This window comes from Podarcis bocagei (assembly GCF_964188305.1).
Source record: "Podarcis bocagei genome assembly, chromosome: 1".
In the NCBI taxonomy this organism is placed as follows: domain Eukaryota; kingdom Metazoa; phylum Chordata; class Lepidosauria; order Squamata; family Lacertidae; genus Podarcis; species Podarcis bocagei.
In genome coordinates this window covers 48820583-48839690 of record NC_138125.1, presented here as the reverse complement: position 1 = coordinate 48839690, position 19108 = coordinate 48820583, and the positions used below count along the sequence as shown (strand labels likewise).

General features: G+C 43.2%; 1 protein-coding gene across 3 annotated transcripts in view; it reads right to left on the bottom strand.

Annotated features, from left to right (window-relative positions):
• Nucleotides 1-19108, bottom strand: part of SLC8A3 (solute carrier family 8 member A3) — a 172129-nt gene that overhangs the window by 116435 nt on the left and 36586 nt on the right. For all 3 annotated transcript variants that reach the window (XM_081185997.1, XM_081185999.1, XM_081185998.1), the window contains exon 2: nt 16007-17832. In XM_081185997.1, the coding sequence (XP_081042123.1) occupies nt 16007-17775 (1769 nt within the window). In that variant the 5' untranslated portion in view covers nt 17776-17832. The remainder of the gene's footprint in view (nt 1-16006; nt 17833-19108) is intronic.

Genomic DNA, 19108 nt, shown 5'->3' with positions numbered 1-19108 from the left:
TAAAATGCATCTCTGGGTTATTTGTGGGGCATAGGAATTTGTTCATTTCCCCCCCAAAATATAGTCCAGCCCACCACATGGTCTGAGGGACGGTGGACCGGCACACAGCTGAAAAAGGTTGCTGACCCCTCCCTTACATTGTACCTGGAACCTTGAGTGGCTCCAAAGCACAAGTAACCCACACTTACTCTCTTAACATGGATGGATGGATGAATAACCACACACACAAACCATCTCCTCCAAAACCTGAGAATGTTTGTGCTCTAGATCCCTATCTGGCTCATCCATCTCACCATGTTGGAAAGGGAGGAACACAGGTTTCTGAACTGGAACTCTGGAAATGGCTCCAGAAAAATATAAACAAAACACATGATTCTGTGTAACGTCCAGAGCTAGGTTGTGTGACCTGACTCAGGGCTATTTCTGGGGCCATAGAGTGGAGGCTTAGTGTGAAGGAAAGGGGGCTGAAGAAGGTCCGTTTATGCCTTCTAGGACAAAGGGTCTGAGATGCCTTGTAGTTTGTGTGAGCACCCACTCCACAGATCCCCTCTCAATGAATTATTGCTGGCAATTACTATTTTCTGGAATCTGGCATATCTCTGCCAGGAATTTATAGAGAACATTTGCAAAGTAGGTTACGCTGAGAGTTGAAAATGTTAACATTCTGGTGTCAAACATAGCTTTTAGAAAGCATTGTGTCCATACGTACTTTTTCCCTCAGCTGATTGGGGATATGACCCTTACATGAGGTGCTGTGAGGAAGTGGACAGGGGGCCTCAAATGCACATTCTGCCCCAGCCTTCTTGGTGTTCTGCATACCTGTAGCAAGATTAGGAGCTGTCTGTGGACTACAACTCACATCATCCCAGACTACTGGCCAAGGCAGCTGGAGCTGATGGGAGTTGGGACTTCAACAACATCTAAAGAGCTGCAAGTTCACCATTCTGGGTCTAGATATTTTGCTAAATTGGCCCAGCTGGAAGGTGATTTCACAAGTACTCATCCTCAAAGGCTCCCCACTCCCACCTACTTGCTTTCCCTTCTTTTCAAGTGGCTCAGTCCTCAGTTCAGTTTGGCATTGAGATTCAGATCTGCCATCTTCAAGGTCCCTTCATTCAGTATTCTCCCTTCCAGAAAGGAATAGGTGATCCACACACAGCCCTTGCTCATCTTTTTCACGAAAACTGTCTCCATTATCTATTTGTTTCTTCTTCTTTTTAAAGATAACATTCAGATGACATCCTCCTCCCACAGATTAAAATGATTTAAAGGCATATGCTGAATTTCAGGACGAGGACAGTAATGCTAACATATTCATTACAAACTGTGGCAGCTACATTCATTCCTGTGATACCTTTTCAGCTGGGTGAGAATTGCAAAGGATGAAAGAACAAACACCGTCTTCCTAGTCATTAGAGCAATAGACCCACAGGATAATAGACATTTGAGACATGCTGGGAAGGGAAGCATTTGGAAATGACAAATGAACACACGATTCCAGCTAATGCATACAGAAGAGATTAGCACATCTTAAGGGGCTTACTTTGGGCCATTTCACACACTGTCTTGGGGGGGGGGGACTGGTTTCCCACATGGGAACACACTATAAAGATCTGAAGTCATTTGGGAAATCTCTGCAGTACATCAAATGTATCTTTTAAAAACAACTGTTTTGGTGGTATGAAACATTCTGTTTTCAGAATGCATTATATGGGTACATGCTAAAAACATAACCGTTGAAGTGATCTGCTGTAAGTGGGGAAATGGTTTTGAGCATCCATGGATTTCTTTCTTCTGTTTTAAAATGTATTTTTTATTAATTTTTACATAACAAATTTAAATTCAAACACATCATTCACCTCCTCATTTAGGATTCTCTGAATTCCTTGACTTCCCTCCGCCCTTCCATGGTTACCATTGCCATTCTTTTTTTCCATCTGTTTATCTTATTTTCTCCGATTTGTTTTTTTTTTAATAGTCCATTTTCCATAGTTTTTCATACATTACAAGCATTACTCAAATCCCGCCAAAGTTTTTAGTTGTTTACAGTGTTCTCTTAAATACATTATAATTTTCTCCCATTCCTTCTTAAAATTCTTCCTGGTTTCTGATTTTTCTAGTCAGTCTCGCCATTTCGGCATAGTCCATCATCTTCATCAGCCATTCCTCTCTGGTTGGAACTTTGTTTTCTTTCCATCTCTGGGTCAACAGTATCCTTGCTGCTGTCGTCGCGTACATGAATAATAATTTCTGCTCCCTCAGAATCTCTGTTCCTAAAATGCCTAACAAAAATGCCTCTGGATCCATGGATTTCTTTCTATCCCTGGAAGCCCAGGCTGTTGCAGAGGCCAGGAGCTCTCTGTGCCAACTCAATCCAGCAAGAAGGCCGCAACTGCGTTGTCTGGGGCAGACCTAGCAAATCTCTTTCATGCCTTGGTAGGAGACTACAGTAACGTGTTGAATATGGGGCTGCCCTTGATGATTATTTTAAGGTCTCCCCCAGTGCAGAAAGCAGCGGCCCGTCTTCCGATAGGGTAGGCCACTGGAAACACATTCATCCCAAGTTCAGCACCTGAACTGGTCCCTTGTTTCCGTCTGGCACAGATCAAGGTGCTGGTGTGTGCGTGTATTACAGTTTTATTCTTTTTCATTAAAATGTACAAATAAAAGTCAAACGCAAAATGTAATAAATGAGTTCCAATCTGTTCCAATAATGCAACACAACTTCTTCCACATTGCCTTCAACTATTTATACTCTGTAAGTTTATTAGATTTCTCCTTCCAGCCACAAAACTGAACTACTTTATATATAAGCAAAAAGGAAATTCTTATAACATTGGTAACACTACTATTTTCTTGATATTTAATTCTAATCCGAAACCTATACTGCTTTCCCACAAACAAGCTAACTGAGGCAGGTTCTGCTCCTCTCATTTTAAAGGATAAGTTAATTTGTTCAGCATGAAATTTTGCCAAATGCTTCTCCATTTGTCCCCAATGGCAGCTGCTTTATTTTTACTTACACACACACACACACACACACACACACACACACACACACACACACTGATCCATCCTTGTTGCTACCAATAAATTACCTATCAACTCTCAGCGTTCAGGGCTAATACTGTATTTCATCAAGCTCAATAAAACAATAAATGATCCTTAGCAGCTTTCCAAAATTGCCATATCTTTATACAATATATTTATTCATATAGTCTGGTTGATCTTTTTACCCTTCAACATTCTTCTGATGTATTTCCAAACTTCTTTTTAATTTCCCTGCACATGTATAATGCCACTGGTACATATCCTTTTTTTTTTTTAATGTCCAAGCACTGCTGCATTTAGAGATACAACAAAAAATGCAACCATTGAGATACTGAGATTATGAACTGCTAGATCAGCTTTCCCCAACCTGGTGCCCTCTGATGCTTTTGACTCTCGAATCCCATCAGTCCCAGCCAGGATAGCCAATGGTCAGGGATGATGGGAGTTGCCGTGCAAGAATACCTGGAGTTCACCCAGCTGCTCTAGATATTCCTCCCATATATTAGTATATCTTGAACCCCCATCAATATATTACAGGTACTTGAGAGAGCTTGTTTAGAAGTTCTTAAGTTTACTCTAAGAGGTCCCGCTGTCTTTCTATTCTCTTGGTCAGCTCTCTGCAGTTAAATTCATGATCTGTCTAGACATAGGTAGTCTGTTGCAGCAAAATAACAGTCTCAAGGCACAAGAAGACTTGCACAAATTTCCATGGGCCAATGGACTCTGGGCCATGGCAATTTATGTTATAATGCTTTCGTCAGTCTCTTTGTTGATCAGACTTCCAGACTGCATGATTTCTCTTATTTATTGGAATGCAATACTTTCATGTTCTTTTTTAAAAAATAATAATACATAAAGGCATATTTCTCCCATGTACTTAAATCACCTGTGCGTCTGCCACGCTAAAATATTTGTGATGTATAGACTTGTATTAGCTAGAAAGAAAAGGCTAACACATCTCTATGCTTATCCCAAATTCTAGCAATAGTGATCCTTTCCATTTGCTCTTACCATACCTTGGCCTTCAAGGGAATGATCAAAACTTCTTGTTCCAAGTTACAGCACAAGTTATATTTACATGCCTCCAACAGCTGCTAAGGTGACACTCAGCTATGGTTGGCATTTCCACTCCTCCCTGTAATCAACACTGCGGCAATACCCTTTTCTTTTAGACCAATTAATACATACTTGGTATCTGATTTAGCTTCTTTTGTTGCATAAACACCAGTAAAGTTACTAATAAAGAACAGATATTTCAGTCAGGTTTTCATTTTTAGCACTGCTTTCTGACTCATCCACAAAAGCTTTAACCTTTACCGTGTCTGGAAATCTTTGGTTATCTTATGTAACAATGGCTACCATAATGTAATCCTACTGTATATTAACTGGGTGGGGTGATGGAGAGAAAAGATTCACCGGTGAAACAACTGCCACATCCTATGCCCTGCCATTTCAACATGGGTAGGACATGAGGGAGGAATTTCTTCATGTTCCACTTTGCAATGGAAGGGAATTCCTTACACCAGTTCCAGGGCTGGCAGAGAGTTGAACTGGTTCCTGGCACTTATTGGAGAAGTAAAGGGGTTCAGGCGGTGGCATATCCACCCCTGCCCTATCACCCCTCCATACCTCCTGGCATGCCCAGTTTCCCTCTCCCCTGCCAGCAGAACATCACAGGCAGGACACCTATGACCATGCAACTTCCCATGACCAGGCCAGTGGACTTTGGGCAGCATCCGTATCATCCCACCAGTCTTTCTCTTTCTCTACTGCCAGAGCAGCATTCATGCCACTTCCCCGAAGCCCAGTGAGTTTAGAATCGCTCTCCAGATTGTTTTCTGTAACATCTGAAAGATGAATGACCCTGCCGCTTGGGAACCAGGAGGTGGCCAGCCCAACGGACAGCAAGCACGCGCCTTTAACAGGTTTATTCCGCTGGCAGGGATTCCTTTCAGAAGCATTTGGGTAAGTGCTGCACACCACGGAGTTCAATCTGCGCTAAGCAGATTAGTTCTTTACCGGTGAAAGGTTCTGGGCAGCAGGATAGAGTTACTCACCATGTGATATGAGGCGCTTGTCATTAGGTTTCACTGATAGGATATAATTATATGCTCCCTGGAGGGTACTTCTAATTGAATTATAGGGTGTCTCACAAGCATCCTGGGCAGTGGTTAAAGGAAGCTGAGCCGTTCTCTTGCCCAGAACAAGATAGAGACACACCCCGTAATTAAATTAGAAGTACCCTCAGGGGAGTATGACCTTACCTCATGAAGTCATTTGTTATAAACACGTCGATTGCTGTTGTTTTTTTAGTTAGCAATCTTAAGATTCACAGATTCCCCTCCCATATCCTCAGCTTGCTTGCCCCTGCTTAAATCTGAGATATGAGCAAGCCGATAGCTATTTTTGCACAGCTCCCTCCTACTCCCCTTTCTCCTCCATCCGCGATTGTGTCAGAAAGCATGACACTACTGGAGGAGCTATTTTCACCCAGGAACAAAGATTATATATTCTGTCTGCAAATATTGGATGAGGAGTTTAAATGACTAAACTACACGTACAGTTAATTACATACCTGCTACCTGATATTTTCCACCATGCCTTCAATTGAAAACGAGGTTCTCCTGTAATCAAACTGGCTGTGCTGAATTTGTTTTACACTAAGAAAATAGCATCCTCTGCCTCAAGGCTCCCACCCCAAACGCTACAAAAAGAGGCTCCTATGTACGGGAAAGTAAGAAAGCTTTATTCAAGGTTTACAATGGCACAGGTCAGGCCACGGATTCCAAAGGCATGGTGAAAGAGTTCAAGAACAGCATCAGATTCCAACAGCAGACAAAAGCTGCAGAGGTGTCTCAACAAATGGTCACACCCTTCCAGCCAGCTTTTAAATGCAGTCTTGGGAGACTCTTTCTCCTTACAATATGGTGCATTTGGAGGGACAAGCGTCTGTTGCTAATGGTGGAAGCTCCTCTGGCTCCTCCCTCCCTCCAGCTGACCAGCCTCCTCTCTCCAGCTGGTCAACAACCTTCCTCAATGCTAGGGAATCTCTACTCCACTCTGTTGATGGGGCAGGATAGGGAGACAGCAGGACTACTGCCCCTCCCTGACATCTAAAGGTGAAGGAGCAAGGCCAGAGTCCTTCCCCTCAGCCTATCCCTGCTGACAGTGCCCTCCAAGCTCCCCTCTTCTTCCTCCTCTGACAGCAATTGTCATCCTAGCCTCCAGTCGGTCGGGACTGTGGGGCTCATGACAGTGCTCCGTCTCAGAGGGGTAGCTGTTAGTCTGTTGCAACATTGCAAAGGAGACAGTGCAAGAGGATAGCTATAAATGCGTAGGGAGCCATGATTTGGTTTAACACAAGCCCGAACTGTAGTTAACTTAAAAGCAGAGGCAGTTACTGCATGACCATCCACACATCGCTGGACTACAGCTCCCATTACCCCTAACCATTGGACATGTTGGCTGGAGCTCATGGGAGTTGGAGTTCAACAACCCTCTGGAGGAGGAAAGGAGAAGATTTCACAGTGTGCACCTCAACAGCAATATAAATGAATCTGGGCATACATGGCAAATTTCACTGTTATGCTTTGTGAAAAGAAACTGGAATTGAAAAAGCCAGTGCCCTGGTTTCATGTATTATGAAACTATTTGCTCAAGTTCAGTGTTGACCACACTGAATATTGGTAACCCATTTTATCTGCATAGAGATGCCAGCAAAGTTTCCTGGGCTCAGGCCCAGAAATGAGCTTTGGGTACCAGTGATGCTTGCATAAAAGATGAGACAATCATTATGAGCCCCCAAAATATTGTGTGGGCCAGAAAGTAATTCCTAGCTTAGCCCGCCTCACCTTATCTCCCCCAACCTCTCCCTTCCATTCAGTCTCCCTCTCTGATCCCCTCCAAATTGCCTCTTCCCATCCCTTTCAAAATAACTGACCTGTCAGGGGCAGCCAGATACAACAAAGGAGGCCTGATCATCGTGACTATTACACCAGTCAACTGACATATGTCAGGAATTCTAGCAACCTTTCCAGCACGATTCCCTGTTAGCCACCCTGTGTATTTCTTTGCGAAAGAAAGTGTGGTGTATAAAATACAGATAGGAGCGTCTCCACCCTCATCGTTCTGCCTGGACACTGAGGTCCAGCTCTGAGAGCCTTCTCGCAGTTCCCTCACTGTGAGAAGTGAGGTTATAGGGAACCAGGCAGGGGGCCTTTTTGGTAGTGGCGCCCACCCTGTGGAACACCCTCCCATCAAATGTCAAGGAAATAAACTACTATCTGACTTTTAGAAGACATCTTTTAGAAGGCAGCCCTGTTTAGGAAAGTTTTTAATATTTGATATTTTATCGCTTATTATTATTATGTTGGGAGCCACCCAGAGCATCTGGGGACAGATGGGCAGGGTGTAATTATTATTATAATCACCATCATCATCACCAATTATAAAATTCATGATATTGATTTTACCCATCATGAAATGTTGAACCTGGCATATTTTAAGAAGTTACCTACGTTTCAAGAATTCAACCTTGGGAATTCACTGCCAACTCACTTTATTATGATTATTTTAATTTGTATGCCATTTTATATTTCACTAGCAATCTCTAAGCATTTACATATTCCAACAAAAATCAACTTATATTGCTACTGTTTATTTAACTCTCAAATAACTACCAGAACTAGCTACAATGATTTCTTCTAATCTTGTGTGTGCATTTTTAAAAAAAAAAAAAAAAGTTCTTTCCAAATATGGGCAGATCCGATTTTGTACAGCTTACAAGGAATAGATAAGGTTACAATTCACAATGGGAATGTACACAAAACTCTGTGAAAGAGGAAAAGGGATGGCATTCCTCATATTTCTTTACAGGCTCCATCGGCATGATGAGTATCCCATTGTCATTCGTATTGTGTTTTCTTTATTCCTGTTGAGGCTGCCTCCAAAATGAAACTAAGCTCCTATTCCTTATTCACCTGCTTATAGGGAGGTAACACCAGTTGCAAGACTTATTGCACTTTCATAAGCTAGAACACTTTCAGCCAGCCTCAAAGTCTTAGGGGCACTTTACATCCTGGCATTGTCCTATCTGCATAGATGTCAATAATGTTAAAAATCTGGGGTCATCTTATACATGGGAAGTGCAGAGGGGGGTTGGGCGATTGGTTGCATCTGTGATCAGGAGCTTATCAGCGGTGATTTGGTGGGTGATTGGTGGCTGTGACAGGGGCTGGTTTGGATTGGATGGTGCTGCGGCAATTGGGTGGGTGATTGGTGGCTGCGTCAAGGGCTGTTTTGGATTGGCTGCCGCTGTGTCTGATTGCTGGCTACTGTTGGCTTTGGTGACACATGCAATTGGCAGCGTTTGTCAGTCGGGTGAGTGACCATCTCCTCCCATTTACTTAAATTGGAGTCCCCAAAAATAGGGGGCGTGTTATACACAGGGGCGTGTTATACACAGCAAAATACAGTAAATTTATTCCATGAATACAGTGATTGTATGAAGCACATCAACCTTTATAACAACAAAGTCACCTTTGGAGCAAAAGAACATTGTCACTGTTATCCGTGGTGCTAAATGAATTTGCTCTGGACTAAAACCTTGACTTTAGCAAGGAGACTCTCTTTAGTACTACCCAAACTACCAGGCACATAGGAAAGCAACTACTGCTACTCATTGCACATGCTAAATTCAGCTATCTAAGCTGGTGAAGAGAAAATGCACCTCACACGCAAAAGCCACATTCTTGCAGACTTAGGGTGCAAGCACCCCTAGGTCAGGGGCAGCCAAATATATTTTGCTGCCTGAGGCAAAGAACAAGATTGCACCCCTCTTTGTTTCAGGTGCCCTTCTTTGTTTCACGTGCGGAAGCTAACTGGCCTGGCTGTTCCATCTTATTTCAACACTGGTAGCAGGATCGCACCCCCCCCCGCACCTGCAGGTCATCTATGGGGTCCAGGACAGGTCACGTAGCATACACAGCTCTGTCTGGCCTCAGGGCTTAGGGGGAACAGCAGAGGATGGCTGTTGATTCGCAGTTGCCCCAGAGTGGTAGAGATGCCCCTACAATAATACTACCAGTAATTATGAGTTGGATCCAAATAATAGCTACAGTTTCACAAAAGCTTGCACAAGAGGTTGTGTAAAGGTTTCCATAATGCTATAATATTAAGGATCTAAAGCAGTTCTCATGATTGCACACGCTCTTTGGATAAACATTTTCCACATTTGTAAGGGCATTTTTGGATTCCAATCCTTGTAAAACTAGGGTTAACACTGCAGCATGAAGTCTTACATTAGTCTAACAGGAGGTCCTGGCACGTTTCCCATTCAGGGGTGCAATACTCAGTTGGTGGATAATTTAATGACAGTGACGATGTTTGTACTACCACAGCATATGAGGTTCTGGCACATTTTCTGGCTGTATTAACATATGTACTGGCCTTTTTGCTGGAGCTTTTGAAGATGAGATTTAAATGTAAGGCAGCTATCAGGCATCCTTCCCAGACGATATTGGATGAGAAACCAGATCAACAGGTTTGCTCCCCATTAATATTTCTATTTCTTATTTAATACCTAAAATGAAAAGGTGTTGGACATTCCGATCCATACTGGAAATGAAAGTTCATTCTGGCAGAAATAAATTCGATATGTGAAAATCTAAGGTTAACCACTATCCATTGACCAGCTTTAACCCATGAGGCTCTGCCATCTCAGGGCATTGCCATATTATCTTGGGACATTCTTTGGGACGCTGCACAAAGAGTTGTTGCTGCCTCCTTCCCGTCACTTTTGAAGCAGCGCAAGCCCTTGGTGCGGCTCATCTGGAAGGAGCACTTGAGATCAAATGCAAGATTTGGTAAAAAGGCACAATATTGGGATATATAACCTTCAGTCTATGCCTTGTTTTGCTTGTTGCAACTGCTCACGGGATTCAGACTGGTCCATTCATGTTAATAAAATCTAAGTGCCTTAAGGAATATGGACTTGTCTACTAAAGCACATTCAAAGAAGATTGTGAAGCTTCGGGTAACCTTTTCAAATTATTTAGTCTTTGATCAGACAGACAGACACACACACACACACACACACACACACACGCATGTGATAGTAAATGGGGCTGTAGAAATGTCTAATTCTATATAAAGGAATTTTAGGGATTTTCCTCCCAGCAGCAGATTTCTCTCTGTGTGTGTGTTTATCTGATTGAAAGCCAGTGAAATAAAAATAGATCTGGATCTTTCCCTACAAAATCTGGAGGGAACGGCTGAGATGGATTTATTTAGGCTGCAAGGCCACAGTAAAGGAGGGCCGATAATTGAATCCTTCTAGCTTTGTAGCAAAGGGATCCTAAACAAAGGCCTTTTGCAGACCTGAATGAATGGAAAGGCTCATATCACATGGATGCTTTTTTATCTGATCAAAAAAAGTATGCACTCTGCAAATCCAGTGAAATGGAAAGCCAGCCACCTGCAGGAACAAGGCTGGGTCTGGACTCTAACCCCAACACATCTATTTTCAATGGGGCAAGGACACCTTTTCGACAATGGCCAACCTTACCTTCTTCTAACCATGAGATCATCAAGCAACACCATCACCTCTAGGCTGAAGTTCAACCTACAGTTATGTATATAAAGAAATGTGGGCAAGACCATGAATGAACCAGTATAGCAAAAGCAGATGGGAAGCAACTTTTTGCCTGCCTTTCTAAACATCGATGGATAGATCTCATAGTTCCATGTCACTAAGACACACGATATAACAAGTTACTTCCTTACCACAGTGAGCAAGAGTAGCAGAACTCTGAAACCAACCATAAATTAGTTGTTTGACCTGAAAAAGGCCATTTTTAATCCACTTTGGGATAAGTTCCCTCTAAGATTATGCAAACACATGGCCTGTGAATTAATCTTAGAGCCCTTCCACCATGGGCTGCTAAGAATCCTCTTCACCTATTATCCTCACTGTCAATGTATTTCACTCAAGCTATGGACGATTTGGGACTCTGGGAGTTTCCCTCATTTGAAGTTGTCACACAAATCCATTCACATGCCATTCCCTTCTACCCACCCACCCCTGACAGGATGCCATTTGTCCTTCACAGGGACAGTTGGCATGTAATCCCCATCAGCACCTGTCAGCAAAGGCTGTAAGAGGGTAAAGATCAACCCAATGCTTCTCCTGTTTAAGCAATTGTCAGGGTGTCCCATTTCAGAAGACTGATTTCATGCATTCCTGAAACGCCACCACAATCACCTGATCCTAATCTCTAGAAAGTCGCACACAACACACACTGCTCCTCAGCCAGTCGGCATGAAAACACCATGGATAATCTCCCCAAGTCATGCCAGCCAATGCACAGCCAACATTCAAGCTGAAGTGTTTCATACCATAAGTATGTAGGCACTGCATGTCAAAGGGAAAATAGATTTTTTTCTTAGTGATTATTAAATCCTGAAAGAAGGGGAGCTTATCTACAACCTTTGACACGTATCCAAGGAGCAGAACATAAATGTAAATCCAACATTTACCTCCCCCCACCAAAAAAAGCTTCCACCATTGTGGAGCCCCTATTATACAAACCTTCAAACATCTATATATGCGGGTACATGACACTGATATTTAGGACCTGTGTGTATCCTGTCTCTCATAAACACAAAACAAACTCCTTGATGAAACCATGCAAGTATCTCAATGTTTTGGATGAATTATTTAAATGGCCTGTCTTCAAATGATTGCAATCTCCTCTCTGGAACTACTTAATTGAAAAGGGTCATTTTGTGAAACAAAAAATTATAGAGGAGAAATACTGGCTACGGGAAGCAGACCTCAGCCTGCTTACAAAAAGTTACAGAAGCTGTAATTTAAACTTGGTATGTCAGTAAACTCATAAGAGAGAAATGTGTCTTCTTAACATTATTAATTCCAGGGCACTGACTGTGGTAATCAGAGAATTCCCAAGAGAAGCACGAGAGATGATTCTTAAATAGCTCAGTCAACAATGGGTGGCCCACAATGCCTATAAGTTAGAATCTGGTGGGAAGTTGGGAGGTCGGCAGCAGCAGCAAATAAGTGGCAAGGATGTAAGGCAGTGAATGGAGAGAAAGCATCTAGTATTGTCAACATTCAGAAGTTACAAACACCCTGCTAGACAATGCTGTCTGCAATTATGAAATTCTTTAAAATATACACTTGTAGGTTTCAGAGGCACAAAGCAGTGAAACCATGTAACTTCTACTTAGGCATCTCTATCAATAATTAGATACAGACTTACTGTCCTTGCTCTAAAGTCATGGCAGTCTCTCAAAACTGGTAACTTATCTGCCACCTTATTCCCTTACTAAACCACAATGACGTTATGTCTTAAAGTAGGCAGGCATCTGTACTGAATCAAATATCTGTGGATTACTCTACTCTCTTCAGAAATCATTTCTGAAGGGCTCCTCTCCAATTATAAATGGGACCACTCATGCATGTGAGCCCGTGTGGTGTAGTGGTTAAGAGCGAGACTCGTAATCTGGTGAACTGAGTTCGCGTCTCCGCTCCTCCACATGCAGCTGCTGGGTGACCTTGAACTAGTCACACTTCTCTGAAGCCTCTCAGCCACACTCACCTCACAGAGTGTTTGTTGTGGGGGAGGAAGGGAAAGGAGAATGTTAGCCGCTTTAAGACTCCTTAGGGTAGTGATAAAGCAGGATATAAAATCAATAGAACTGGTACACAGATTTGATGAAAAGTGTCAGTGGTGGTCACTTCATCCAGTGGGCTAAAAAGTAATAGAATTGTAGAGTTGGAAGGGACAACAAGGGGCATCCAGTTTGATTTGAACCCCCAAATCCTTGCTCATATTCTATGATTAAAAAAAGAGAAAAATAAATCAGCCCAAGCCATGGGTGCTTCTTCTGTACTAGTTGCTGTGTTTGGAAATCTGCCATGTTGGAAAGCCATGATGTATGTGCCCTCCAAAACAGCGGCTTGAATTTTAAAATCAATTACTGGAGAAAATGGAACTTCATCTAGCAGGTTCACAGGCATCGCAGTGACAGCACAAGCCCTGCTAAATATATGTAGTTCTCACATTTGCCCTTTGCGGCATCACTTGGGGCAACGTGGCAGCTATTCAATGTTGCAGAATTGGCTCTTGAACTATTAAATGGATTACGTAAAAAAAGAAGAAGAAGAAGATCCAAAGGTCTAATGTGTTTGAGCATGCTACTTTCCCAAAAGGCACTTCAGTGCATTAACCTGGACTAATGAGGGGGATGGAATAAGAGGGATATGAGAAGGGCTACCTGAGGCCCACATCAACAAGGAGCAGGGGCAGAGGGAAATGCTTCCAGTGGCCTGGATGCTCTCCAGTGGCCTAGCACTCCTCACCAGAAGGCAGGATTCTCTGAGAAAGGATAAAGTACATAGAATCTGTAGAGGTTGAGCACTGCTGTCCTAGACCTCACAGCTACCTGCCAATCAGCTCTGAAGCTGATAGGACAGAGCAGATGGCAGCAGAATTACAGCTGTTGGATGAGGCTAGTGCATCTTCCATAGGCCCCAAACCAATATGGTGGATGGGACTGCTTAAGGGGGGAGCACCAGGGTGCAGACCTCACAGGTCTGTGCATAGCTGTGACCTCATTGCCACCTCAACTTGCCCCATCCCATGCAATGAGCTTGGAGACACTGCTGACAGGAGGATACCACCGTGTCCACCACCACACAAGCCAACACAGCTGCTAGTATGTGGCCAAAATGAACTCAGTTCCATGCTTACTAAGAGGAGGCCTGCAGAGGCAGAGCGACAGTGATGTAAGCTGCACACCATCAACGGGTTGGCACCGGTGGCAGTACCAGCCCGCCTGTGTAGAACAGCTGGGTTGTGGGATTTGGATCGCTTGCAGAGTCACAGAAATTAGAACTCCCCTCAATTCCACACTCCTTCAACAAGAGGGTTACACAGAAGATCACCTATCCACCAACAACAGAGAAATAATTTCTCCCAACCCACCTCCCTAAATATAGGTGAGGAAACTTTGACCATACTGGAATTACAGAAGCAATAAGCAAGACCCGGCAGCAGGATCCATCTGCTTCCCACAGAATCGAAGTTTGATTCAGGGGTCTTTTTATTCCCACATTCCGCCCAAGATGAACATTTTTAGGGATTCAGCATGGTTTCTTTTCTTTTTTAATATTTTAATGATACACAAACTTTTGCCACTTAAGGAAAAACATCATCTCTGGTCATTGTCTCCTAAGTGGTAGGCAGTATCTCCAGGACAGAGCAAACTCCATTTCCTGACTCTTTAATTTTTTCCTGTATACCTACTTGATTGAGATCAATTGGGGGTGGGGCGGTGTGGGACATTTGTGAATGCAGCTAACCAAGTGCTGACATGGAAAAGAGCAACTTAGAATTCTAAAGGAAAACAACTTGCAGTTGTAGCTGTTTCGTTTTACCACTCTTTTCATGTAAACAGAGGTGGTCTTTAGGTTGCATATGACAGGTTTCCATTTGCCTTTTTTAAAAATCTGGCACAGCATCCAGAATCTCCTCCTGAAGGATCGGCCTTTTCCATAATGGAAAATTAGAGAACTATTAATTAAGCATGAAAATGTTAACATGTATAGTGCATTTTGCTGGGATGTCACTGGACAGTCACAGAAAATGCAATTATATGATTGTGAGTGAAAGAGCAAAATGCCTCTGCCCAGGGGAACATAGGAAGTTTCCTGAGACCAAGCCAGACCATTGGAGCACCTAGCTCAGTATGGTCTGTTCCTCTTGCATTCACTAACAAACCCTCACAGTGACAGAGGAATCAACAGAGTCAGGGCAAGGAGAGCAGCATAGTAGATCTACTAGAGAGGTTGCCTTAACATGTATTTTATTAAGAGGAAGGTATAACAAATTAAATGTGTGATTAATAAAGCTGTGTCTGTTTTAAGCTTCAAGCTAAAAGAGATGATTACACTGAAGGCATCTTACAGATTTTTCCACCTTCCAACTTTATCTAAAATATCTTGCTAATTTAAACTGTAGATCAGAGGTGGTCATGCTACCAAACCTTAATAGAGGAATGTACATTGCTGTAGACTTGGCTAACAGAAGATTTTGTTTCCAAGAATAATTGCAATGTGCCTCATCAAAGATGGTAGAAATCCCTTGGTATGTAAAGGGATTTTATTTGCAGGGGAGCACATGAAAACTGCTTGGGTTTCCTACCATATTTCTTAAAACCTAATTAGAAGCTTTTATCTCTCTCTTGAAGCAACCAATGTGTTACTCAGACTCAAACTGAACTATGATTATTGGGGGGAAATAGTGATTAATTTGTGGGCTGGAAAGAAGCAGAGGAGAAAGTAACTGATTAGATAAAACAAATTAAAAAATTGAATCTGAAGAAGTGTGCATGCACACAAAAGCTGATACCCAGAACAAACTTAGTTGGTCTCTAAGGTGCTACTGGACAATTTTTAAATTTATTTTGATTGCACCAGACCAACACCTACCCGAATCTTGTAACTGATTAGATGAACCAGTAAGATCAGGGTATGATGGCCAAGGATCTAGTCCTACAACCATAACTCATTCAATCTGATAATAGCATGTGTCAATGACAATTAACTTGGGGAATATTCCTCTAGACCAAGACCCCAATTTTATTTTGGAATTAAATCTTGTCACAATTTTAACAATACTCAAGTAAAGTTTCAAAGGTTTTCCCATTAGGCCATTAAAGAAAAATGCAGCCATATTTATTCATTCCTAGGAGGAGAGCAGAAAAGCCCAGATCCTGCTGTAGGGTTCTTGCCTGGGGGGAGATAAGTATGGAGACTAGAGGGAAGGGAGAGAGGACAGTCCATTACATGTTGCCCTTGTTTACCTGTGATGGAAGAAAATTCTGGAGTTAAATAAATAGTTGACCTCTGAAGAAATTAAAGCAAGGTACTTACACAGTTTCATCGTTCTTGAACTCCAGCTCCCCATAAGCATCTTCAAAGTCCTCTCCGCCTCCTTTTGCTGTTCCTTCTACCGTTCTAAAAGGGACTATGACTGTACCTCGGGCACCAGATGTCCTAAGGACTTTCACCTCCATTACCCCAATGCTCTCACTGACATGTATCACGTCACACTCAAAGGTGAAGATGCCCGCATGGTCATCATCTAAGATAGTCACAGTAGCCACATAAGGAGAGGCCAGCATGGCCTTGGGGTATGGCAAGTTATTGAGCTCCGGAGGAGGTTCGTCTGTCTCAACCACCCGCAGGTTGCTGAGGCGCACAAAGAAATGCTCATCTTCCTCAAAGATGTCATCATCAATGATCCCTATAGAGAACTCTTTCTGGGTCTCCCCTGACTTCAAGACAACCGTTCCTTCTGTAAACTCATAGTCAGCCCCCGCATTGGCAGAGCCATCCTCCGTTTTATAGTCCACATAGATTGTCTTGGATATGTCTCCTCCTTTCCGAACGACGGTTAGGAGGACAGCACCACAGTTCTCCAGACACTGGTAGGAGCAAGGATCAAAACAAATTTTTGAGATAAAGTCCTCTGGTTCCTCTGGCCGCACCTCATGCAAGCTAGCACTCCTCTTGGCTTGCTCAGCTGCATGCTTTTTAAGGATATTTCCTGCTCCAGTCATCATCCTGGTGGCCTGAATCCGATAGAACGCTCTGCTCTTTTGCTGATGAGATAAGGCATAGTAATTTGCCATTTCCACCAGCTGGTCTAAGTCTTTCTCTGGGTGTTTTTGCTTCAGATCCTTGAGAATCCGGATCATCTCTTTGCGAGACTCGTCCACCTCTTTCCCCTCCATAGGCACTAGGTTTCCATCCAGAAAGTGAGAGTTCATCATCTTACCATCCATTTCAATCCCTTTGGGGTGCTCCCCCTCAGTCTCAATTATAATACCTCTGTGCTTGTCAGTACGGTACTTTTTGTGCATATACTTGTAGAAGAATAGCCTTCTGTCTGCTATCCAAGCCAGGAGGACGCAAACAGGGAAGAAGAACAGAGTGAGGAGGCCTTCCCATACCTGGACCACGCCTGGAGAGAAAACCGCAAGGATCATGTATAACCAGATATAGGCGAAGATGCTCCAAGCCGCCGTGACAAAGAAGACCCTCAAATGCTTTATCTTCCTCACCTCGCCATCAGGAATGACATAGACACAGATGGCTATGATAATAAACATATTGAAGGCTGCACTGCCAACTATGGTTGAAGGTCCCAGATCGCCAGCAATGAATCCATGGCCACAGACCTCTATCAATGACAAGAGGATCTCAGGAGCAGAGGAACCAAGAGCCATGAGGGTCAAATTGGAAACAGTTTCATTCCAAACTCGGATGGTGGTGGTGGTGGTTTCTCCATTGGGTTTCCTGATGGTAACCTCTTTCTCTTGCGAAGTAATGACCTCAATGGACGCCATGAAGCGATCGGCAATGATAGAGACTCCGAGGAACATATAGATCAGCGCCACAAAGTAAACAATAACCCTGGCAATTTTGTCCCCGAGAGATGGATTTTCTGGGTACCATATTGGCAAGATAACACCCTCCTTGCACACCGAGGATCCTGAGCATGTACTGTTTTGTCCTATGCTGGCTGGATCTGCCCCCGTGCCAGCGTCCACCTGCAGACCATGTAAAAAAAGGACAAAAGTAATGAGCCCAAAACGGAGGAAGGCTGAGCTGTCAGGTTGCAACCTTAACCACGCCATACACAAGATTTAGCTTCTACTGTCCAGAGGCAACAGTCTTCTTTCCAGGTTAAGAACCTGCAACAGAAAAGAATAAGAAGTATGAGATGGAAGAAAACAAAAGAAAGCTGTTTCGTACATAAACAAAGTGTTTCACTGTTATTCACCTCAAGTCACATCTACTTATTAAGTACACATGGAAACAGCAACAATATGTGCAGCGCAGGCAAAATTGTGGCACTGATGAGCAAAAAATTCAGAGGCCAAATGTTTACACAGATCCCACAGTGACTAACAGTATAGTTAATTCAGATACCAGTTTCTGGATTGTAATAAACAAAATCTGCCCTTATTCCCTTATGGGGGACACAAGACCCCTTATAGAGTCCTTTGTAGGTTCTCCATCAGCAGGAGAAAACAACAGAGGCCACCCAGAGAATACTGAGAAGCAAAGCAGCTAGTAAGCCTGATCTTTATTGAACTGTTGCAACAGGGTGGTCCCCTCACACGCAAGGAAAGGAGGAGGACCCAGAACAAAGGTGTGTCTGCCCTTATATAGACATTTTAAATTGCCTTCCCTGGAGCTCAAGACCACCCCCAGAAACATCATACATACATCACAGAAGGGGTGTAACCCAAGACCCCCCCCCACAAACATCATACCTGCATCACAGAAAAGGTGGTCTACAGACAATGGGAAGGTTCCCTCACCCCCTCCCTCCTTGCAGAGAAAACATTTGGTCAGTTTGGGAGTCAAAATGGTTTCAGGGCAGTCTTCCTGTGCTGCTCCAGACATGTGGTCCACATAGCTATGTACACGCTTGGTTGGTACATTTATAAACATTTATTATATATATATGAGACCTTAATTTTTTTATTTCAGGATGAAAACATTTCCCAAACGGAAATTGAATTATTATCAAGGAAACTCTACCACAAGGGTCATCCTATCACGATAAAGATAGAGGTGAAAAAATTGCAGCTACGTGCAACCCAATCCTACCCATATCTATTAAGTTCAGTGAGACTTAGAAGAAGAAGAGTTTGGATTTGATATCCCGCCTTTCACTCCCCTTCAGGAGTCTCAAAGCGGCTAACATTCTCCTTTCCCTTCCTCCCCCACAACAAACACTCTGTGAGGTGAGTGGGGCTGAGAGACTTCACAGAAGTGTGACTGGCCCAAGGTCACCCAGCAGCTGCATGTGGAGGAGTGGAGACACGAACCCGGTTTCCCAGATTACGTGACTACCGCTCTTAACCACTACACCACACTCCTACGTAAGTCTGTATAGGACTGGATACAAATCTCCCACTTCCATGGGGGCACACAGGGAATACTACTTCTTTCCCACCA